The sequence below is a fragment of the Gracilinanus agilis genome, chromosome 5 (assembly GCF_016433145.1).
Source record: "Gracilinanus agilis isolate LMUSP501 chromosome 5, AgileGrace, whole genome shotgun sequence".
NCBI classification, from domain to species: domain Eukaryota; kingdom Metazoa; phylum Chordata; class Mammalia; order Didelphimorphia; family Didelphidae; genus Gracilinanus; species Gracilinanus agilis.
The window spans coordinates 292382183-292400119 of NC_058134.1; the positions used below are offsets into that span (position 1 = coordinate 292382183).

General features: G+C 38.9%; 1 protein-coding gene across 2 annotated transcripts in view; it reads left to right on the forward strand.

Annotated features, from left to right (window-relative positions):
* Positions 1 to 17612, forward strand: part of LIMA1 (LIM domain and actin binding 1) — a 73264-nt gene extending 55652 nt beyond the window's left edge. For both annotated transcript variants that reach the window (XM_044679457.1, XM_044679458.1), the window contains 5 exons: positions 2262 to 2369; positions 6037 to 6094; positions 8021 to 8130; positions 13902 to 14035; positions 15376 to 17612. In XM_044679457.1, the coding sequence (XP_044535392.1) occupies positions 2262 to 2369; positions 6037 to 6094; positions 8021 to 8130; positions 13902 to 14035; positions 15376 to 16381 (1416 nt within the window). In that variant the 3' untranslated portion in view covers positions 16382 to 17612. The remainder of the gene's footprint in view (positions 1 to 2261; positions 2370 to 6036; positions 6095 to 8020; positions 8131 to 13901; positions 14036 to 15375) is intronic.
* Positions 17613 to 17937: the final 325 nt, after the last annotated feature.

Below are 17937 nucleotides of genomic sequence, written 5' to 3' on the forward strand. Positions count from 1 at the left end.
TTAGGTGCTAGGAATATAAGAACAAAGAATGAAACAATCCCTACACACAATCAAGAAATCATCTTGAAATCAAGAAGTACATCTAAGAATATATATAGCATAAATATAAAATGAATAAATATGAACATAGATTAGTTAAATGATAATAGTTTGGGAGGGAGGGAGCTAGCAATAGTGGGGATCAGAAGGGCAGAAGAAACTGCTTGAGCTGTGCCTTAAAAGAAGAAGGAGACTGTTATGACTTGAAGAAATTGTGTCACAAAAATTCAGAGTGGAGGAAGAGTCCAGAATAATAGGAAATTAGCTTAGACCGCAAAGGTATTTTTTAATCACAGCATTCCCTCACTTTTTTTTCATAGCATACCCAATTACTTAAAAGCTTGTGATGAAGCATACTCCAAATCTATATTTTTATAAATTATATATAACATATAGGGACTGAATTTTACCTATAAATTGAATATATTAAAAGTGGGGATTGAAATTCATGTAATTTTATTATATCTATATGCACACATATATTTACATATATATTTATGTTCGTTGTGAACCTTGAACAAAAAAATAGGCATTTTTAAAGGATGAGGTAAAGTTGAACTAATTTTTGGTCCTAGAAGTGAATAGAAAAATTCATTGGAATTTACCGAGTAAAGGAATAGAATGGTCAGACCTGTGCAGACTTGAATATCAGTTTGGCAGCTTTGTGGAGGGTAAATTGGAATAAAGAGGAACTTGATGCAGGAGTCTAGTTGAGAGGCTGTTGCAATAGTCCAGGTGAGAAGGGGATGAATATGAGAAGCATTGTAGAGATAGAATCAATAAGGCATATATATATATGCATATATATATATATATATGTAGTGAGAGAGGGTGATGAATCTGAGATGACATCAGCGTTTCATAGAAGAATGCAGGTGTCTTTGCCTGTCAGCAGAAGGGTTGTTTTTTGGGGGGAAGAAAACAATGAGTTTTAGGTGGTAACAACAACTCTTCCATGACCATTCATCCCACAAGACTCATTCTGTACCATCAAAAATTAAAAGGGCAGCTAGTTGGTTCAGTGTATTGCGAGCCAGGCCTAGAGGCAGGAGGTCCTAGGTTCAAATCTGGCCACAGATACTTCCTAGCTGTGTGACCCTGGGCAAATCACTTAACCCCCATTGCCCAACCCTTACTGCTCTTCTGCCTTAGAACCAATTCACAGTATTGATTCTAAGATGGAAGGTAAGAGTTTAAAAAAACTAAAGGGAACAAGGGGTTCTAATTTACCATCCCATGCCTCAGAAACTCCCCCCTCCCCCGCCCCCAACAGGTGATCTGAGGAAGAACAGAACTGTTACTCATGATCACTGGCAGTGAATAGATTTTGATTTCCCAGCTGCCCACATTAGGTTATAACAGCCCTATGGGGCTGACATTCAGAATGGAAGGAAAGAGGCTGAGAGCTTGCAGAGCAATGTGAGACCAGTAGGACAGGAAGGCAGGAGAGTATTGAGTGATACCAGATGAAGGGAAGAGGGTGAAGTTATTTGGGAGACAAACCCCCATGGCTGTCACAGAAGAGTGAGACTAGGTCTATCTTCCCACCCCCAATTGATTACCTGATGAGGGTAATAATGAAACCTAATGAGGGTATATAGGTCTCCTTCTTGGGGACCCCACTGTTTTTTATCAAGTTGGACTATTTTATGAGAACAGTGGGAGTTACACTTTATGGGGCCTGATTTAAATTTCTTATTTAAAACATCTGGGGAAAATTTTTGTTTTACACTATCCGTAAGTATTATCTTAGTAATGAAAATATACACATCACCCCTGTCTTTCTTTCCAGGCCAGGCGTTTATGTATATGGTTAGTACATTTATTAAATATTGCCACTTGGCATCTCCCTTTCCTTGCTCCTCAATAGTCTCTTCTGACAAAATTCACAAGCTTCACATTGCCTCAAGCTCTGCTGCAAGAGTATGAATCACCTGACCTTTGTGTGTATGTGTCGATGTGTCTGTTCTAGTGAGCTGAGCATCCTATTCAGTCCAATTTACAAATTCTTTTAATTGTGAGGTATTGCCACAAAGCTGCTTTTGTAGTTTCACTAATCTGTGGGTTTTACTTGTGAAAGTCAGGGGGCTACATGACTTGAAGCTGCTTGAAGGGTTTTTTTGCTTTTGTTTTTTTAACATCACAAGTTTCTTTAGAGTGACTTGAAGAGGATAGAACATTAAGAATATTCTTTGAATACTTCAGTTATTTTTCTTTCACAGAATGAGCTAAGAAACACCGGTAATGAAATCAAAACCCTTAAACTGGACCAGAAAGAGAATGTTCCTCCAGGTCCTGAAGATTGTGTCTCCCATCAGGAGGCAGAGAAGGTAAGTGGAATGGTCTGATGTTCATTTACCAAGGAAGCATGGGTTCTAGATTAGATACTTAAAATTAGAAATCACTTAAAAACCATTGATGTGGAGTGTCTGAGAATTTCGTTGCAGCTGCTTGTATAAATTATTCTTTTTTCAAGTTATATAACTTCAGTTTGGTGATAAATTATTCACATTCAGTGAAAACTCATTTAACTAGATGAATGTTCAAAAAAATCTGCTCATTACTTTAAAAGATCTTAAGTCTTAACAACAATTTGAAAATAGATCTTGATCGATGACATATGTTAAAACCAGTGGAAATGTGCATCGGGCATGTGTGGGGGCAGTGCGGGGGAAATTGATAACTTCATAATGTCTTTAAATTGTTCATCTCTTAAATGTTCTGAGTGCCTGTTTCCAAGGTACTTAGTTCTTGATCAATGACTTTGTTCCAGCATTTAGCTTAACACATCATTTTCTCTATTGTACAATACTTGTTTCTATTGTTTTGGTCTTCTGAACTGTCAGCATGACAAATTTGAAATGAGACAAGGGCTTTTTGTAGTCATGGTTGGTCTTATGAGAAAATCATCATTTAAATTAACTCTCTTGACACTGTTCTTTCCTAACCTGACTAGAATGTGGTTTTCTGAAAATGAGTCTGAGTGTTCAAGTTAGAGAGAGCAAGCATTAGAAATCATTTTGTCTGATCTCCCTCATTTTATAGATGAAGAAACTGAAACCCAGAGAGGGTTAGACATAACCCAGCACTTCAATTAACCCTCTGATCAGTTTTCCACTTTCATCTGGTTTTCATATTTGTTAAATACTAGAATTCTGAGCTGAACAATATTATCAGAAAATTTTAATTATAATTTGTTTAATGAAATATTAGTAGAGTTGATTCATGAGGTAAAGGAGTAGATAAAGAATACAGGATGAAGAGAATACAAATTGTTGTGGCTCATCGCGCAATTTTGTAAACAGTCAGCAGCCTCAGAATTTCTTTCATTCTTCCTTTTTTTGGCCATCTGCCCCCAAATACCATATAAGCTGTGTTTGAACTATAACTTGTTACAGACAGATGCTGATCTTGGAATAAAGGATGAAACAGCATTTCATTTTTTACTTCTTCCTTTTCTCTTGAGTGTCCCTCCATCTTGCTCTTATAAAATATTTAAACATAATCTGCTAGCTTGACTTTTCCTGCAAGGAAGTCATAGATTTGGGCATATATTAGAGATTGCTACTGAGATTTTGTGGTAAGATCAGGATCAAAATAAAGAGGAAAAGAGAACGCTACTGATTAGCAAAAGCCAGAGTTGCCTAGTATTGTCTGTATTCCATTATCAGAGAGTGAACAATTGTTATGAAATCCTGCTGTAATCAGCAAAAAGATGTCACCTAAGTGAAGATTCCACCTAAGTTACATACATTCACAGATCACTCAGTCTCTCCCCAATCCCCTGGAGGCTGAGTACCCCACTCCAGCTTCAAAGTTGTCTTTGAGCTAGCAGTGCTAAAAGCTAGAAGTTATGAACCCGACCTGTTGTATTTACCTGTTGATAGTCAGATGGTATTTAAAGAAATAGTATGGTAGGAAGATTCACAGCAAAAGCATTCCCCCATCTCCCCCAATAGACTCAGGAAGCATTCTTCTATAAACACATATAGCATCAATGGGGAGAATGATCAAATGCAGAAACCATGAATATTCCCACCCACAACATGAGGAACACACATGGAAGGGCAACTGAGCCCCTGAGCTGCTTCAGGGCCATTCGGGTTCTCTCAATGATTTTTCTCTGCTGCTCTTTGCTGAGTGAGAAATATTGGCTGAGCAAATTTTTCAACAGGGCTCACAGCACCTGCTCTCTTGCTCTGTCACTTAGTTGTAGTCTTCATCATCTCTGGCTTCTAGCTTTTGTGAATTGCTTGACTAGAACATGTCTGTGTTCTTTCAGAAAAAATTGTAACTTCTAGAACCAACAGGAATTCTTCCCAATCTTGGCTCTAAAGGCTACCATCTCGATCCCTACCAAGCTCTTCCACTCCTCTTCCCCTCCCTTATCTTCTTTTCCCTCTTCTCTTCTCTTCTCTTTCCTCCCCCTTTCTTTGTTCCCCTCTACCTCTCTCTCCATAGCAGGTTAGAGTTCAGAGGTTTAGGAAACAATGTTCTTGGATTCCTCTCAAGCTACATTCAAGCATATGTTTCCTATAGCCATTAGCTTCCACTAGAAGGTGGGGAAAAGGGAAGGAGGAAAGAGATATACCTTCATTTTGCTCCATTCCTCAAGAAAACCATCCAGAGAAATTCAAAACTGACTCCTCAAACTCACTATCTAAAAAATGCAGTTATGTTACATTTTTAAAAGTTCTCTAACCCATGGCTGATCCTTAGTCACAAGAAGTCTCATGTGTCCCATCATTTGAATTCATCCAGTGGCTAGTGCCTTTGTCAGGTTGGTTAGAAAATTTCTTTACACTATATAACTGGGTTGTTTAGGAAAACTCTGCTTTGATTCATCTTCATAATACTCTCCCCAGTGAGATATGTGCTGTTCCCACCAAATCAGCTGGGTCGATATGACTTAGGCATAATCCTTTTGAGTGCCCACCCCAGTGTCTTTCATTCAAGAGTCTCCATGAAGTTTATTTGACATAGTTCTTAGATAATAAGAAATAAAGTCTTTTTTTAGGGTCTAAATTAATCAAAGTTGGTGTCCCTGGAGGTTAGGCCCTAGAGGCTCCTCACATCCAAATATATTGTTCTGCAAATTTAACATTTTACGAAGTTCCCATAAATTATTACCTTTCTTGATATATGTAAAGACCTGCCCAAACCCAAAGAAAATTAGGAAAGAAAAAAATAAAATAACTGGAAAAAGAAGGGGGAAGTTTTCTGTGTTCCTTCAGGTGTTTTCTTCAAATGACTTTATAATGGAATCAGAATGTTTAGGAATCCTCTCAGTTTTGAGCAAGTGCCACCCTGTTTTCAGTTTGACAGTTCATTCCTTTGCATATGAGTGGAAAAGGATGATTTGGGGAATTTCCATACTTAGACCATAACCTAGTCTAAGGCTGAGTTTGTTATGGGCTGAACAATGGTTCTGTTTATTCATTAGAGCAGATGACATTCGAGTAACAGAAATAGTCGTTTTTAAAGAAGAAATCACATTAAATTAGTCATCTTGGTCAAAAGCAGCAACTTCTCATCTAGAAAAAACTATAGCAAAAACATTGAAGGAGTATAGCAAATTTGTTCCTTCTATACTAACAATGCTTTTATTTAGAGTTGGAGAAATTAGAGTAGTAAATAAGGAGATTTTGATATTTGGATGGTTTTATTCTCATTTTTTGGAGAAAACTGTGGTAGCCGTAGCCTTTCTCATTCAGTCCAGCATCCCTTTAGAGAGATGTGGTGGGGGGCTCTTTTACAGAGGGAGATGATAGTATACACTTCTGGCAGCTGAAAGCAATCTGTTTCTAACTTTCTTGTGTAATTGAAATGCACATTAATGGCCTCATAAAATATATTTTGCTGCCTCTTATTTAAATGCTCAGCTGTTCTGCTGCCTGTTACTTCCCTCAGGCAGTCAATGACTTATTGGAGTCAGCAGGTTTTAATAGCAGTTCTCTCTCTATTTTTAATGTGATTCATACTTTTCTTTTGTTGTAGATTCCAACAACTGAAAACAGCCTGACATTGTATTCCAACATTACTGAAGATGGACCGGGTGAGCATTCTCTCTTAGATCTTGTAGTAAGAGGTTATGGGGAGCTACCGGGGGGAGGGGGGAGTAATGGAAGGTGGTGAAGCATTTGCTTTTGTGTGCCATCTTTGAGCCAGGATTATCCATATTACTTGCTGACTTTCAGGAGTGGCAGCTGGTCTCTTGTTTACAACCAGAAATTAGCTAATTGTAGGGAGTAATGCCTAAAAAATATCTCATGGTTAACCCATGAGGTAGAGAACAGTTGTTTGAATTTAGCTTGACTTGAAGGATAAGAGAAATACTTTTAGTGCTATTTTCATTAAAATCTCCTGTTTTTGGTGCCAAATATTAAGGATAACCTGATTATGAAACTATTTTTCTTTTCAAAATTTTTCAAGAACCAGTATTTCACATGGAAAAATGATAGCTATGTTTATAGTTTTAAAATAATCTTATAAATATAACTTTTCCTTAGTTATCTAAATGTATTCTCTTACCTCAAACTCAAGATTAAGGTTTTTGTTGTTGTAGTCTTGTTTTAATCAAACCTATTCTGATTTTTATGTGTACATTCCAAGTTCTGTTCATTCTGAGGCTAAAGACTCCCAAGGAAAAAAAATGTTTGTGGTTTAACTTACTATTTTTATTATATCTTTTAATTCTGAGTTTCCCATGGCATAAAGTATTTCAGTTGCCCAGTTTAATCAATACAGTATTCTATAGGGGATAGGGAGGCTTTGATTAGATAAAATTTTAAAGTTTTTGCACAAATAAAACAAATGCAACTAAAATGAGAAGGAATATCATTAACTGGCCAAGTTACTCTGCTAAAAAGATCTTATTTACAAGTTATATAAGGAATTTGTTCAAATTCATAAGAATGATAGCCATTCCCCCAATTGATAAGTGGTCACAGGATATGAATAGGCAGTTTTCAAAAGAAAAAATCCAACAGCCATATGAAACCAGTAACCGTATTTAAAAAATACTCCAAATCATTTATAATTTGAGAAATGAAAATTAAAGCAACCCTAAGGCTCTACCTATACCTAGCAGCCTAGTAAAAATGATGATGATGATGATGATGATGATGAAAATGGCAAATATTGGAGAAGTTTTGGAGAAACAAGCACATCACTACATGATAGAGCTGAAAATTTAGTCATTCTGGAAAGCAAGTTGAAAAAGTACTTCAACATTACTAAACTGTTCATGACCCAGCAATAGCACTACCAGGCCTATATCCCCCAAAAAAATCAAAGAAAGAAGAAAAGGACCCATGTGTATAAAAGTAATTATAGCACCTCTTTTTGAGGTACAAAGATCATGAATCCTTTTAGGGAATGGTTGGAGGAATTAAGGGTATATGAAAGTAATGGGATAGTATTGGGCTATAAGGAATAATAAAAAGAAACAGTTGCAGAGAAACCTAGAAAGACATATAATCTAATGGAGAACAGAAACAGGGGAACAGCTCAGAAAGACTTAAGAACTCTAAGCAATGCAATTGAAGGGGAAAGAAAATTGATTTTTATTCATTAAAAAAAGAAATGATAAAGGAGATGGTTTCAGCAAAGCTTGGAAAGATATATATGAACTGATGCAGAGTAGAGGAAACAGAACCAGGAGAGTTGCTTATACAATAACAAAAATTATACACCTTTGAAAGTCTTAACCCTAAATGATGCTGAAGCTTGCTATCCACCTCGCAGAGGAGATGCAGAAGACATATATTGTTGGATATCACCAATGTGGGAATTTGTGTTGCTTGATTATGCTCTACATTTGTTATAAGGTTTTTGCCTTTTTTTTTTTTTTAGTTGATGGGGGATGGTGGGAGACTAACTAAAGTTGGAAAAAGTGAAAATCAAATATGTTAAATAAAAAATTCATTAAGAAATAAAAATGAAAACTTTTCTTCTTTTCTGCCCTCCATAATTGGACTAGGTACCTCCCAGAGTGTGAGGGAAAGCCAAAAGCCTGTACATCTCAAGCAGCAAAACCCCGACTCTGGAGCTTCTAGCTCTGCTGAAAATTCTCCACCTAAAGCAGCAAAGGTGTAGTAACTATTTACTTCTATGGCATTGCAGCAATCAATAACCTCTGGCTTTTAGAGCACTTCACAGCCTGGCTTCTTTTTCTATTCCTGTCTTACACTGCTCTGAGATGTAGCTACACCAGACTCCATGCTGTTCCTCAGACAAGACCTGCCATTTCAGTCAGTTAGTCAGTGAACATTTAGCACTTTCTGGGTGCTGGGGATACAAAGAAAAGTAAAGCCACCCTCGGGGAGCTCCCAAACAACTATGTATGGGCAAGGCATAGGCAGAATAAATTGGAAATAATCTTCAGAAGTCACTAGATTTAAGAGGAATTAAATGCTTCTTGTAGATTTGCTTGAAGGAAACCAGGAAAGCCAGGAGGAAATGAGGAGGGAGAATCTTTCAGGCATGAGGGACAGTTGGTGTCAGTGCCTTTTTGTAGGCCACTCCTTATGCCCACAATGCTCTCCCTCCTTGTTTCTGCCTGCTGGATTCCCTCGAGACCCACATCAAATCCTGCTTCTCCAAGAAGCCTTCCCAAGTCCTCCTCCCGGGGCAAGCGCTGGCCTGGGGGGGGGGGGGGGGGTTTACATTTTAGTGCAGATACCAAAAAGACAGTAACGGCCAGAAAGGGTTTGGGTTTGCTTTAGTTTGGTTTAGAGAATTATAAGGATGGTGAGTTAAGTCTTAGGGAGGGAAGTAGATTAACTCTTCCCAGAAACAAGAGGTAGGTACCTGGAAACAGCATATCTGACTGACAAGAAGATGGCAGAGAGAATAAAATAGACAGAGCTGGCTTAGCCAGAAAAGGGATCATAGAAGAGAACAAAAGGTGCTCTGGTCTGTCTGACAAGAAGATAGCTGAGAAATAAAAAAGTTGTCTCAAAAGGTCCAAGTTGTGGCTGAAAGAATATTAAACTGAGAGTCAGGAAGTCTGGGTTGGGGTCCCTACTCTGAAACAAAGTCTGGGCCTCTGCCTCCTTTTTTGCCAGACATGAGAAATGGATAAGGCATTCTTTTTTTTTTTTTTTTTAACCCTTACCTTCCATTTTAGAATCAAGACTTGAGTATTGGTTCCAAGGCTGAAGAGGAGTAAGGGTTAGGCAGTGGGAGTTAAGGGACTTGCCCAGGGTCACCCAGCTAGGAAGTGTCTAGGCCTGGGTAGTCTTTAAGGTTCTTTCTGGCTTTAACTATGGATTTATTAGATTTGGCCTCCGTTTGACTTAACTCCATCTCAGCTAGAAAACATTTATTAAACACCCACTACATGTTAGGCATCATCCCAAGCCCTGGGAATAGGAGCTAAATGAGCCTTTCTCTGTGATCTTGAACAATTCACTTCTTTATGAGGTCTCAGATTCTTCTACGTAGTGGAGTTGGACTAGATTGTCCCCAAGATCCCTTCCAGCTCTAACATTTTGTCACAATGCTTTGAGAGTTTGGGGGTTTGCTTCAAGCCTTTTTTTAATACCTCCTCCTCAGAAGAAGCCTTTTTGGTCGAGGACAAGAGTCTTTTGTCTTTTCTGGCAGTCTGTTTTCAGCATGATGTTTTAAAATAACTAAAGGAAATGCTAAATTTAAGTTAGAGTGAAATATCAAAGAATTTTTTTTCTCATCCAATTTCAGAAGACCCTCTGAAATTTATCCTTGGATCCCTTGGGGTTCCAGACCCAGGTAAAGAGTTCCTGCATTAGAGCAGTATCGTCAAACAGAAATAGAAATGGATCCCTGAAGCCAAATTGAATTAGAAAAACAACCCTTAACATTATCTATGCTCTACTGAATTTTTATTTATTTTGTTAACATCGATTGTTATTGCCAGAATTTTTTGTAACTGAAATATGACTAAACAAATCCTGATGGAGGAGTGGTGATGGAGGGTGAAGCAGCACCTGGAGCCATCACTGCAGCCTAGCAGAAAAGGATGTAGTTTCCTATTTTTCTTTTGAAAATTAGGGGTTAAAACAAGTTGTTTCTTCACACTTGGCATCTGAGAAGCCTAATTATTGAGGAGGGTGGTAACCCCTAGAGCAGAGGAGTGGCAAACTTCCACAGTTGCCTAAAATGTAATTGGAAAATATTGAACTTAAAGTCTCCTTAGGTTAGGGAGGGAGAGAGCTCAGAATGAACTGACTTCTCAGCCCAGCCCTCTTAGTCCTGATCCTGAGACTCTTCTCTCTCCTCTTCTAGCACTCCTGTTTCATTTTGTTTTAAACCCTTCCCTTCAGTCTTACTAAGTATTAGTTTCAAGGCAGAAGAGCAGTAAGGGCTAGGCAATTTGGAGTTAAGTGACTTGCCCAGAGTCACCCATCTAGGAAGTGTCTGAGGTCAGATTTGAATCCAGGACCTCCCATCTCCAAGCCTGACTCTATCCAAAGAGCCACCACCTGCCCCCTCCTCCAGCATTCCTAAAGATGAAATAAATTTGACTAGGGCCTTTATCTTGTACCAATTTTGGAGCCAGAAGACTGGCTGCAGATTCTTTCTCTGATATTGTCAGTGTGGCCTCCAACAAATCCCTTTTCTCTCTGGACTTCTGTTTCCTTACCTACAAATTGAGTTGGTGATGTTCACTGAAGGCCGAGCAGATGTGGAAGGGATTCGAGAAAGTGGCTGACGGTGCCAGAAACCCTGTGGAGATGTGGAGGCGGCTGCAGCAGCGCCTCTGACTGACTAGAAATGGAGCCCAGCATTACACATAGGAGTCGGACGCCAGGGAATATGGTGCAGTCTCTGGCTAGAGTGGGGAGGGCCCTGGGAAGTATTTGGTGACAGGAAGAAATTACTTTTCATCCCTAGAGTCAGGGCATCATTGAAAAGAAATTGTCCTACCTTAAAGGCATGGGGAGGCTGTAGGGCGGTACTAAAGGACTATTGAGGAGTCATTGTTTCCTGCGTGGATGCATTCTCAGAAAAACTGGGTGTCTTTCAATATTAAAGTCTGAATGAAAATAGAGCTAATTAAGCGGCATTAATTTTGAAAATGTTATTCCTGGCTGGGCTCCTGCCTCCGTGTATTTAGGGCAGCTGCCACCGGAGGGCTCTCAGTGCACCAGACGCTGTGTATCCATTGAAAGTTGTTACTATTTGTCTCTTCCAGCTTCTGTTTCCTGCTCCTGGCACCTCATTTCTGTTCCTGCCTTCTGCTTTCCTCCTCTGTGAGCTCAACTTGCAACTTTCTCTCAGGTTCTCCTTTCTATTCCTTGTGCTTCCATCTCTGCCAGTAGGGCCATGTTTGTAAAGAAAAGCCCTGACATTTGCTCTTCTCTCTCCTCCTCCTGTTCCAGCCTCCCTAGCAACAGGACTTGTCCTGTCATGGAGGCAGGCACTTGACTACACTGTTGCCCCAGCAGAGCAATCTTATAAAATGCTGTCACTGAAAGGGGAGTTTGGGCTTGTTTTTAATTTGATCAAAGCCTTTGTTTGGTGGCATTTACAGGATGCATGTTGTGATTTAGATGAAACTTTGCAGGAGTCTCAGTTCTACCCTACATTCAGGATTTCCTTCTAATCATGCTTGCTACACCCCAGGACCGAGGCTTTTCAGGGTAATAAACCTAATTGAAGTTCTACACAAGCATCTCAGTTATATGCCAAATCTAATTAGGATGAAAAAAAAAAAGTCCAAGCCCCAGTTGATATTAATATAATTACTTTCAGCAGGACTTGGATGTAATGGAAGAATTTGGATACCTTCATGGAACTGAATGAAGTAGAGACAGTTTTTGTGGCTTGATTTCTTAGCACACTCTCTGTCCTACCTCTCCCCTCTCCCCGCGAAAGTAGATGTATTTCTAACTTCCTGGTTGTTGCATCACGTAAATCCACTCACTTATACTATCTTTTTACCTCTTTGAATCCCACATTCCCTTTCTGCCCCTCATTTGCTTTCAACTGACACAGTGTCCTCTATTCCTTTCCTGTTAAAATAATCACTTGACAACTGTGAGCCCTACTGAATGGGTTCTCTCAGTTTGGTTTTTTTTAATCAATATTATATCCTACCCACAGCCCAGTTTATTTTGAACCGAGTCCCTTTTTTCAGGCCATCATACAAATTTGCTGATTTACTCATCGTGCTTTCTACCAAGATCTCCCGCTAATCGTCTCACTAACAGATTGCTTTGATATCAGCCTGACGTTACTCCAGCCAGATCTTTCTACCATAAGTCTACCACTTTTGGAGCATTTATGGTTGGAGGTAGCAGATGTGGGATCCATATTGCTGAGAGGGGTTCCCACACAGGTTCTCCACTCCCTTCTGGTTCCTATATAGCCATTTCCCATCATATAAACTTTGGATAGTACCCATAAGGTGGTAATTCACATCATAACCTTGATTTCTAATATTTTATATCCTCAAGAAGCAAGGCATCGTAAGCTAACCTGTCCTTGAAAATATAAGAGACCATCTATGCAACCCTCCGTGTTGCACGAGAAGATGATTATTTTGCCCTTTCAAATATTTTGGTGACTTAATGCACTTTCTATTATTTAAATCTCCCTCTCTTCCCCACCCCCTTCCCTCCCTTTTCACCTTCACTCTATAACATTTTTAATTTGTCACCTTTAGAAATCTTATAGCAGGTCATGGCCCCTATAACCTTGGGAAAGTCTGGAGCTGGTAGTTTGGGAGTTCTGAAGCTAAAGCTAGTCAGTGTCCAAACTAAGTCTGGCATGAAAGTGGTTGTCCCTTAGGGATGTGGGACCATAAGGCTGCCCAGGGTGGAAAAGTTGAGCAGACTAACACTTGTGTGTGGCTGCCTGTATTTCCTTCCTATTGAGAGAGGGAGACCAGCCTCAAAGATGTTTTTATTTTTAAAAACTTATAGAACTTAAGAGTTCTTTTTAGCTTATGCCTGATGACGAATTCTTATCTGATTTACTGTATTGCATCTCTACTGTGAGATATTTGAGGGTTTGGGTTAGGGTTTGTTTGTTTGTTTAAGTTTTATTACCAGTTTGAATAGTTCTTGTCTAGCCAGTTATAAACCAAATAGAATAAAAGATACTTTATGAAAGTATCTCTTCTTGATTCCCAAAGTTAAGTGGTGTTTTGGGCAAATGTCTTCTCTTGCTTGTCCCATCAGTAAATCAATAAACATTTATTAAGTGCCAACTATGGTTTGCCAGGCACTGTGCTGGGGAGACAAGAAGAGACAAAAGATATGGAGGAAACAGCATGCAAACACACACACACACAAAGTTATAAGATACAATTGGAAATAAGAGGGGTTAGGACTTCCTGTAGATGGTAGATTTTAATTAGAACTTAAAGGAAGCCCAGGAGGTCAATAGAAAAGAAGAGTCATATTCTGGGCATGGGCGGATAAGCACAGGAAATGCTTGGAGCCAAGAGATGGAGTGCCTTGTTTGTGGGGCAGTAAGGAGGCCAGTTCACTAGATCAAAGATTATGATAGTGACCTGATAGGAGAAGAATAGTAGCATTGCCTACCATGTTGGCATAATCTCAGCTTCCTTACACTCTACCCACAGTACTCCATATGCACTTTTTCATAGAGGCTCATCTCGTCTTGGATTTCCAGACATAATTTCACCTTGTTCAGCAACCTTTACAATTCAAAAAATGCCAAGGCAATTTGGGCAAGGAAGGCAGGAAAGGTTCTTTTATTATGGAGTTAGATTATAGTAGGCCTAGAAAGGGTTAAAGTCATCTACTAATCAGTATTGTGGCTTGGGACTTCATCTCAGAATGCCAACAAAGCATTACTCTACTTCATCTCTACTTCATACTGATTCCATTTATTCTTTCCCTGTTACTTAGAAATTCCAGCTGCCTACGAAAGAACCCTGTGTTGTATGTCAGAAAACTGTGTACCCAATGGAGCGCCTTTTGGCCAACCAGCAGGTGTTTCACATCAGCTGTTTCCGTTGTTTCTATTGCAACAATAAACTCAGGTAAGCCAGATCAAAGTAATTTTGGTTTTCACTAGATGTTGGCTCTTGAAAAAAATGGTGATGAATGTTTCCTTTGTGTGACAGCACTTTGAAAAAGGGAGAAGCACCACACAGATGTAGGGAGATGATATTGGCATTTAAAATAATGACAATGCCATTTGGACCTTTTGTTTGTGAATAGCCATAATTTAGGACTAAAGCTCAAGTAATTTGCATTTGAGTAAGTCAAGCTGGGAAGAATTTCAAGATTCAGTCCATCTAACTGCTTCAAGGGAGGAATTTCAATGTGTGGTTAAAAAATTGGGAAGGTGTACATTAAATCAAAATAATCATTTGAAGCTTCTTTTTAAAATTCCCCCTTTTTTCTCTCCATACTTTGAAGAGATCTAGGAATTCTTTAGGGAACAAGAATCCACATTCTTTAGAAACTCATTTCACTGTTAACTACTTTTCTTATATGGAACTTTTTGGTCTTCTGTGTCTCTTGATAAAACAAATAAGCTTCATACACATATGGGTATAAACATTAACCTTTCCTCCTCTTAAGTAAATAACCATATGCATTTCTAATATGTCTTTTTATAAGCCATTCATTATTATAATTCTTTTTTGGTGGAATCACCACAGTTTCCTTATCTTCCCTTTAAAGCATAGTGTTCCTAAAGAGGCCTACTAGTTAATCTTGATCACCATATTGCTGTTGACTGCTGCTTTCAGGTCAATAAGTCAAGGGTAGTCACTAAGTTCATATTTGGGGTAGAACATTACACGACTAGTTGTGGGAAGGCATAAAAGAAATGAGGTCATATAAGGTCATATAATGTAGCCTGTCCCAAAAGGCTGAGAAGAAACCCTAAACCACAACACTTGCTGTTTCTAAGAGTTTGGGGATACCTCATATAAAGGAGAGGCCAACAGAAGGGAACATCCAAAAGGGATCTGACAAAATAAATGCATCATTATAGATTGCAAGTATGTGTTCATTCTGCATAGGCAGAAATCATTAATGAAGACTTCCCAAAGAGAAGACATTGCTTAAAAAATAGAGGTAGACCAGCAAGCATGTTTCAGGTTCAGTGATGATGTTGCAGAGGCTCAGAGATGAGAAAGAACAAATTGGGCATAGTGTATAAAAAACAAATGAAAGTGTCCAAGCTAGAGGCCAGGGTGACTGAGTTCGACTTTTGCTAAGCTTCTCTGAGCATGACCTTTGAATGTGTCAACATTTCCTCATTTAGTTCATTTTGCAAATCCTAAAAATGTAGAGAAGCTTAGGTTTGGGCCTTCAGGGGGCTGTGTTTACAGTATACTAACTTTTATCTGCTTTTAATTGCTAACAGTCTAGGAACATATGCATCCTTACATGGGAGAATCTATTGCAAGCCTCACTTCAATCAACTTTTTAAATCTAAAGGCAACTATGATGAAGGCTTTGGACATAAGCCTCATAAGGATCTATGGGCAAGCAGAAATGAAACTGAAGAGTCTTTGGAGAGACCAACTCAGCCTTCATGTTCAACTGAGAGTCTCCAGAACCCTGGAGTAGAAGATGCCCCCATTGCTAAAGTGGGTGTATTGACTGCTAGCATGGAAGCCAAGGCCACATCTCAGCCAGAAAAGGAAGACAGACCCGCTGAAACAAAGAAGTTGAGGATTGCTTGGCCACCTCCAGCTGAACTTGGTAGTTCAGTAAGTACTTCAGAGGGAGGGATCAAAATGATAAAGCCTAAGTGGCCTCCCGAGGATGAGATGAGCAAGTCAGATGCTGCAGATGATGTGGATCTGGATTTGAGAAAGCTAAGAAGATCGTCTTCCCTGAAAGAAAGAAGTCGCCCGTTCACAGTAGCGGCATCATTCCGGGCGACAAGTGTCAGAAGCCCAAGAGCCTCAGCTCTGCCTGTGAGGAGAGACTGCAGTGTACCAGAAGAGAGTGAGAAACTTGAAGGGGGAACAGTGACAGAGAAAAAGCAAATCAAGAGAGGCAAAGTCAAGGAGAACGGTAGTGTGAAAAGAGCTGACAGAGAGAACAAAGAACCTACAGAAGAGAGAAGGAAGAGCAGGACAAGTCCTGAGACAGAGGAAGGGGAGGATCACTTTGTAGAGAACGGCCAGATGGGGGAAGATTCATGTGAAGATGGAAACACAGAACGGCAGGCTCCAAGTTGTTCCAGCGCTGAGGGGAACACACCCATCAAGGAAATGGCAACATCTCAGAAATCCCAGGATGTGAGCTTCTGGGAAGAAGAGATAGAAGAGCTTTCAGTGGAAGAGCAGATAAAGAGGAATCGTTACTATGAGGAGGAGGAGGAAGAAGATGATGAAGATGAAAAGCAGATTAGCTTTTAACTAGAAATTTTGCAGAGGTGCTGGGCCTTACATTGATAGTATTAGCAAATAGCTGCCATCCATGAAGGTTTTTTTAAACTACATAACAAAAGATGCCTTAGAAATAGAAGTAAATTTGGCATAAAAATACAGTGGATGGCAATTACCATCCCAAACAGTACCTCTGTTTAAATTAGGATTGTTCTGCTTTAAATAAACCCCATATCGCTACCCAAACAAAAATAAGTGCAAGAGATCTTTATTACTTAAATTCTTTGATTTTAGGCAAAGATAAGATGTATTAAGAACTTTTGAAGTCTTTTATATCAAGGAGATAAATTACACTAAGTGATTCTCTTCAAGATTTTCTTGTGTTCCCCAAAAAAACAGGGTTGCAGCCAGATTTCAGTGACACACTGTTACCACTACAAACACTACCAGGAACTAGGGACCAATTCAGAAGGGACTTATTGGCCTAACAATTATGACTGAATGCACTTTAGTATAAAGGGCACAAGTAGTTTATTTTCTAATGAAAACAAATCTAATTGCTTTGTATTCATCCAGGTGATCAAAATTTTAATCTCTTTAATGATAAACTCTAATTTTCTTCTTTAAATCAGTATAAAAAATGTACTGTTTTGCATCCTCCAAGCCACATTTTGTAATGTGTAGGGTGTAACACCAGCAATATTTTCAGAGTATCTTTGGAGGGAACTGATATTCATCCTTAGGCAAAAGTGATAGGGGTCTAGCTGTCACTCAAAAAGAATACAGCATTTGCCCAAGGAGTTTGACATCTTTGCAAGAAACTGTTCAGTTCCCTCTCTCTTTACTATTCATGTTCCCTGTGATTCACTTAAAGTGACAACATTTTGAGACTCTTTAAAAATGTGGACCTCTGTTCACCTAAGACTTCATTTTTAATACTTAATTAGCTCTGAAATGGATGCATTATGTTAAAGGCAATATTCCCAGTGTAAAGCCAGACCAGCTGTTGTCCTTTTTCTTGGAACTGGTTTCTAGAGTTATTTCTGAACATTTCAAATGTGATTACACTTATTTTGCATAATTTATATTCTAGCTTGGGGTGAGGGGGGGAGGGTTTAAACTATAGGCTCTTTTGTACTGTTATCTTTAGAAATTTAGTTCTGATAATATTTTTTAGAGATGTAAAATATTCTGCTTTCTTACCAACATTGCTCATAATGAAACATTTTTATCCAATAAAGCTTTCCATTTACACTTTAAATTTTGCTCCTTGTCTTTTTTTTTCCCATTGTTATGATCTTCTACATTCTTCTGCCCAGAGTTGTCAAAGAAAAGCCAAAAATGGAATCTTGAGTAACTCTAATGATGTGGTACCATCCAACCAGCAGGTGGTGGTAATGGGCTGCTCTTGAATGCTGCATTTTCTATTTGGTTCTGGGGAATAGAGTCAACAGTCCAGTGCTCTTTTTTTTTTTTTTTTTTTTTTTTTTTTTTTTTTTTTTGCCTTGGTCTTAAAAACATTCTCTAAATTGTCCAGTGCGTTTTGGGTCCTTTGTGATACCCAGTCGCTCTTTGCAAAGTACATT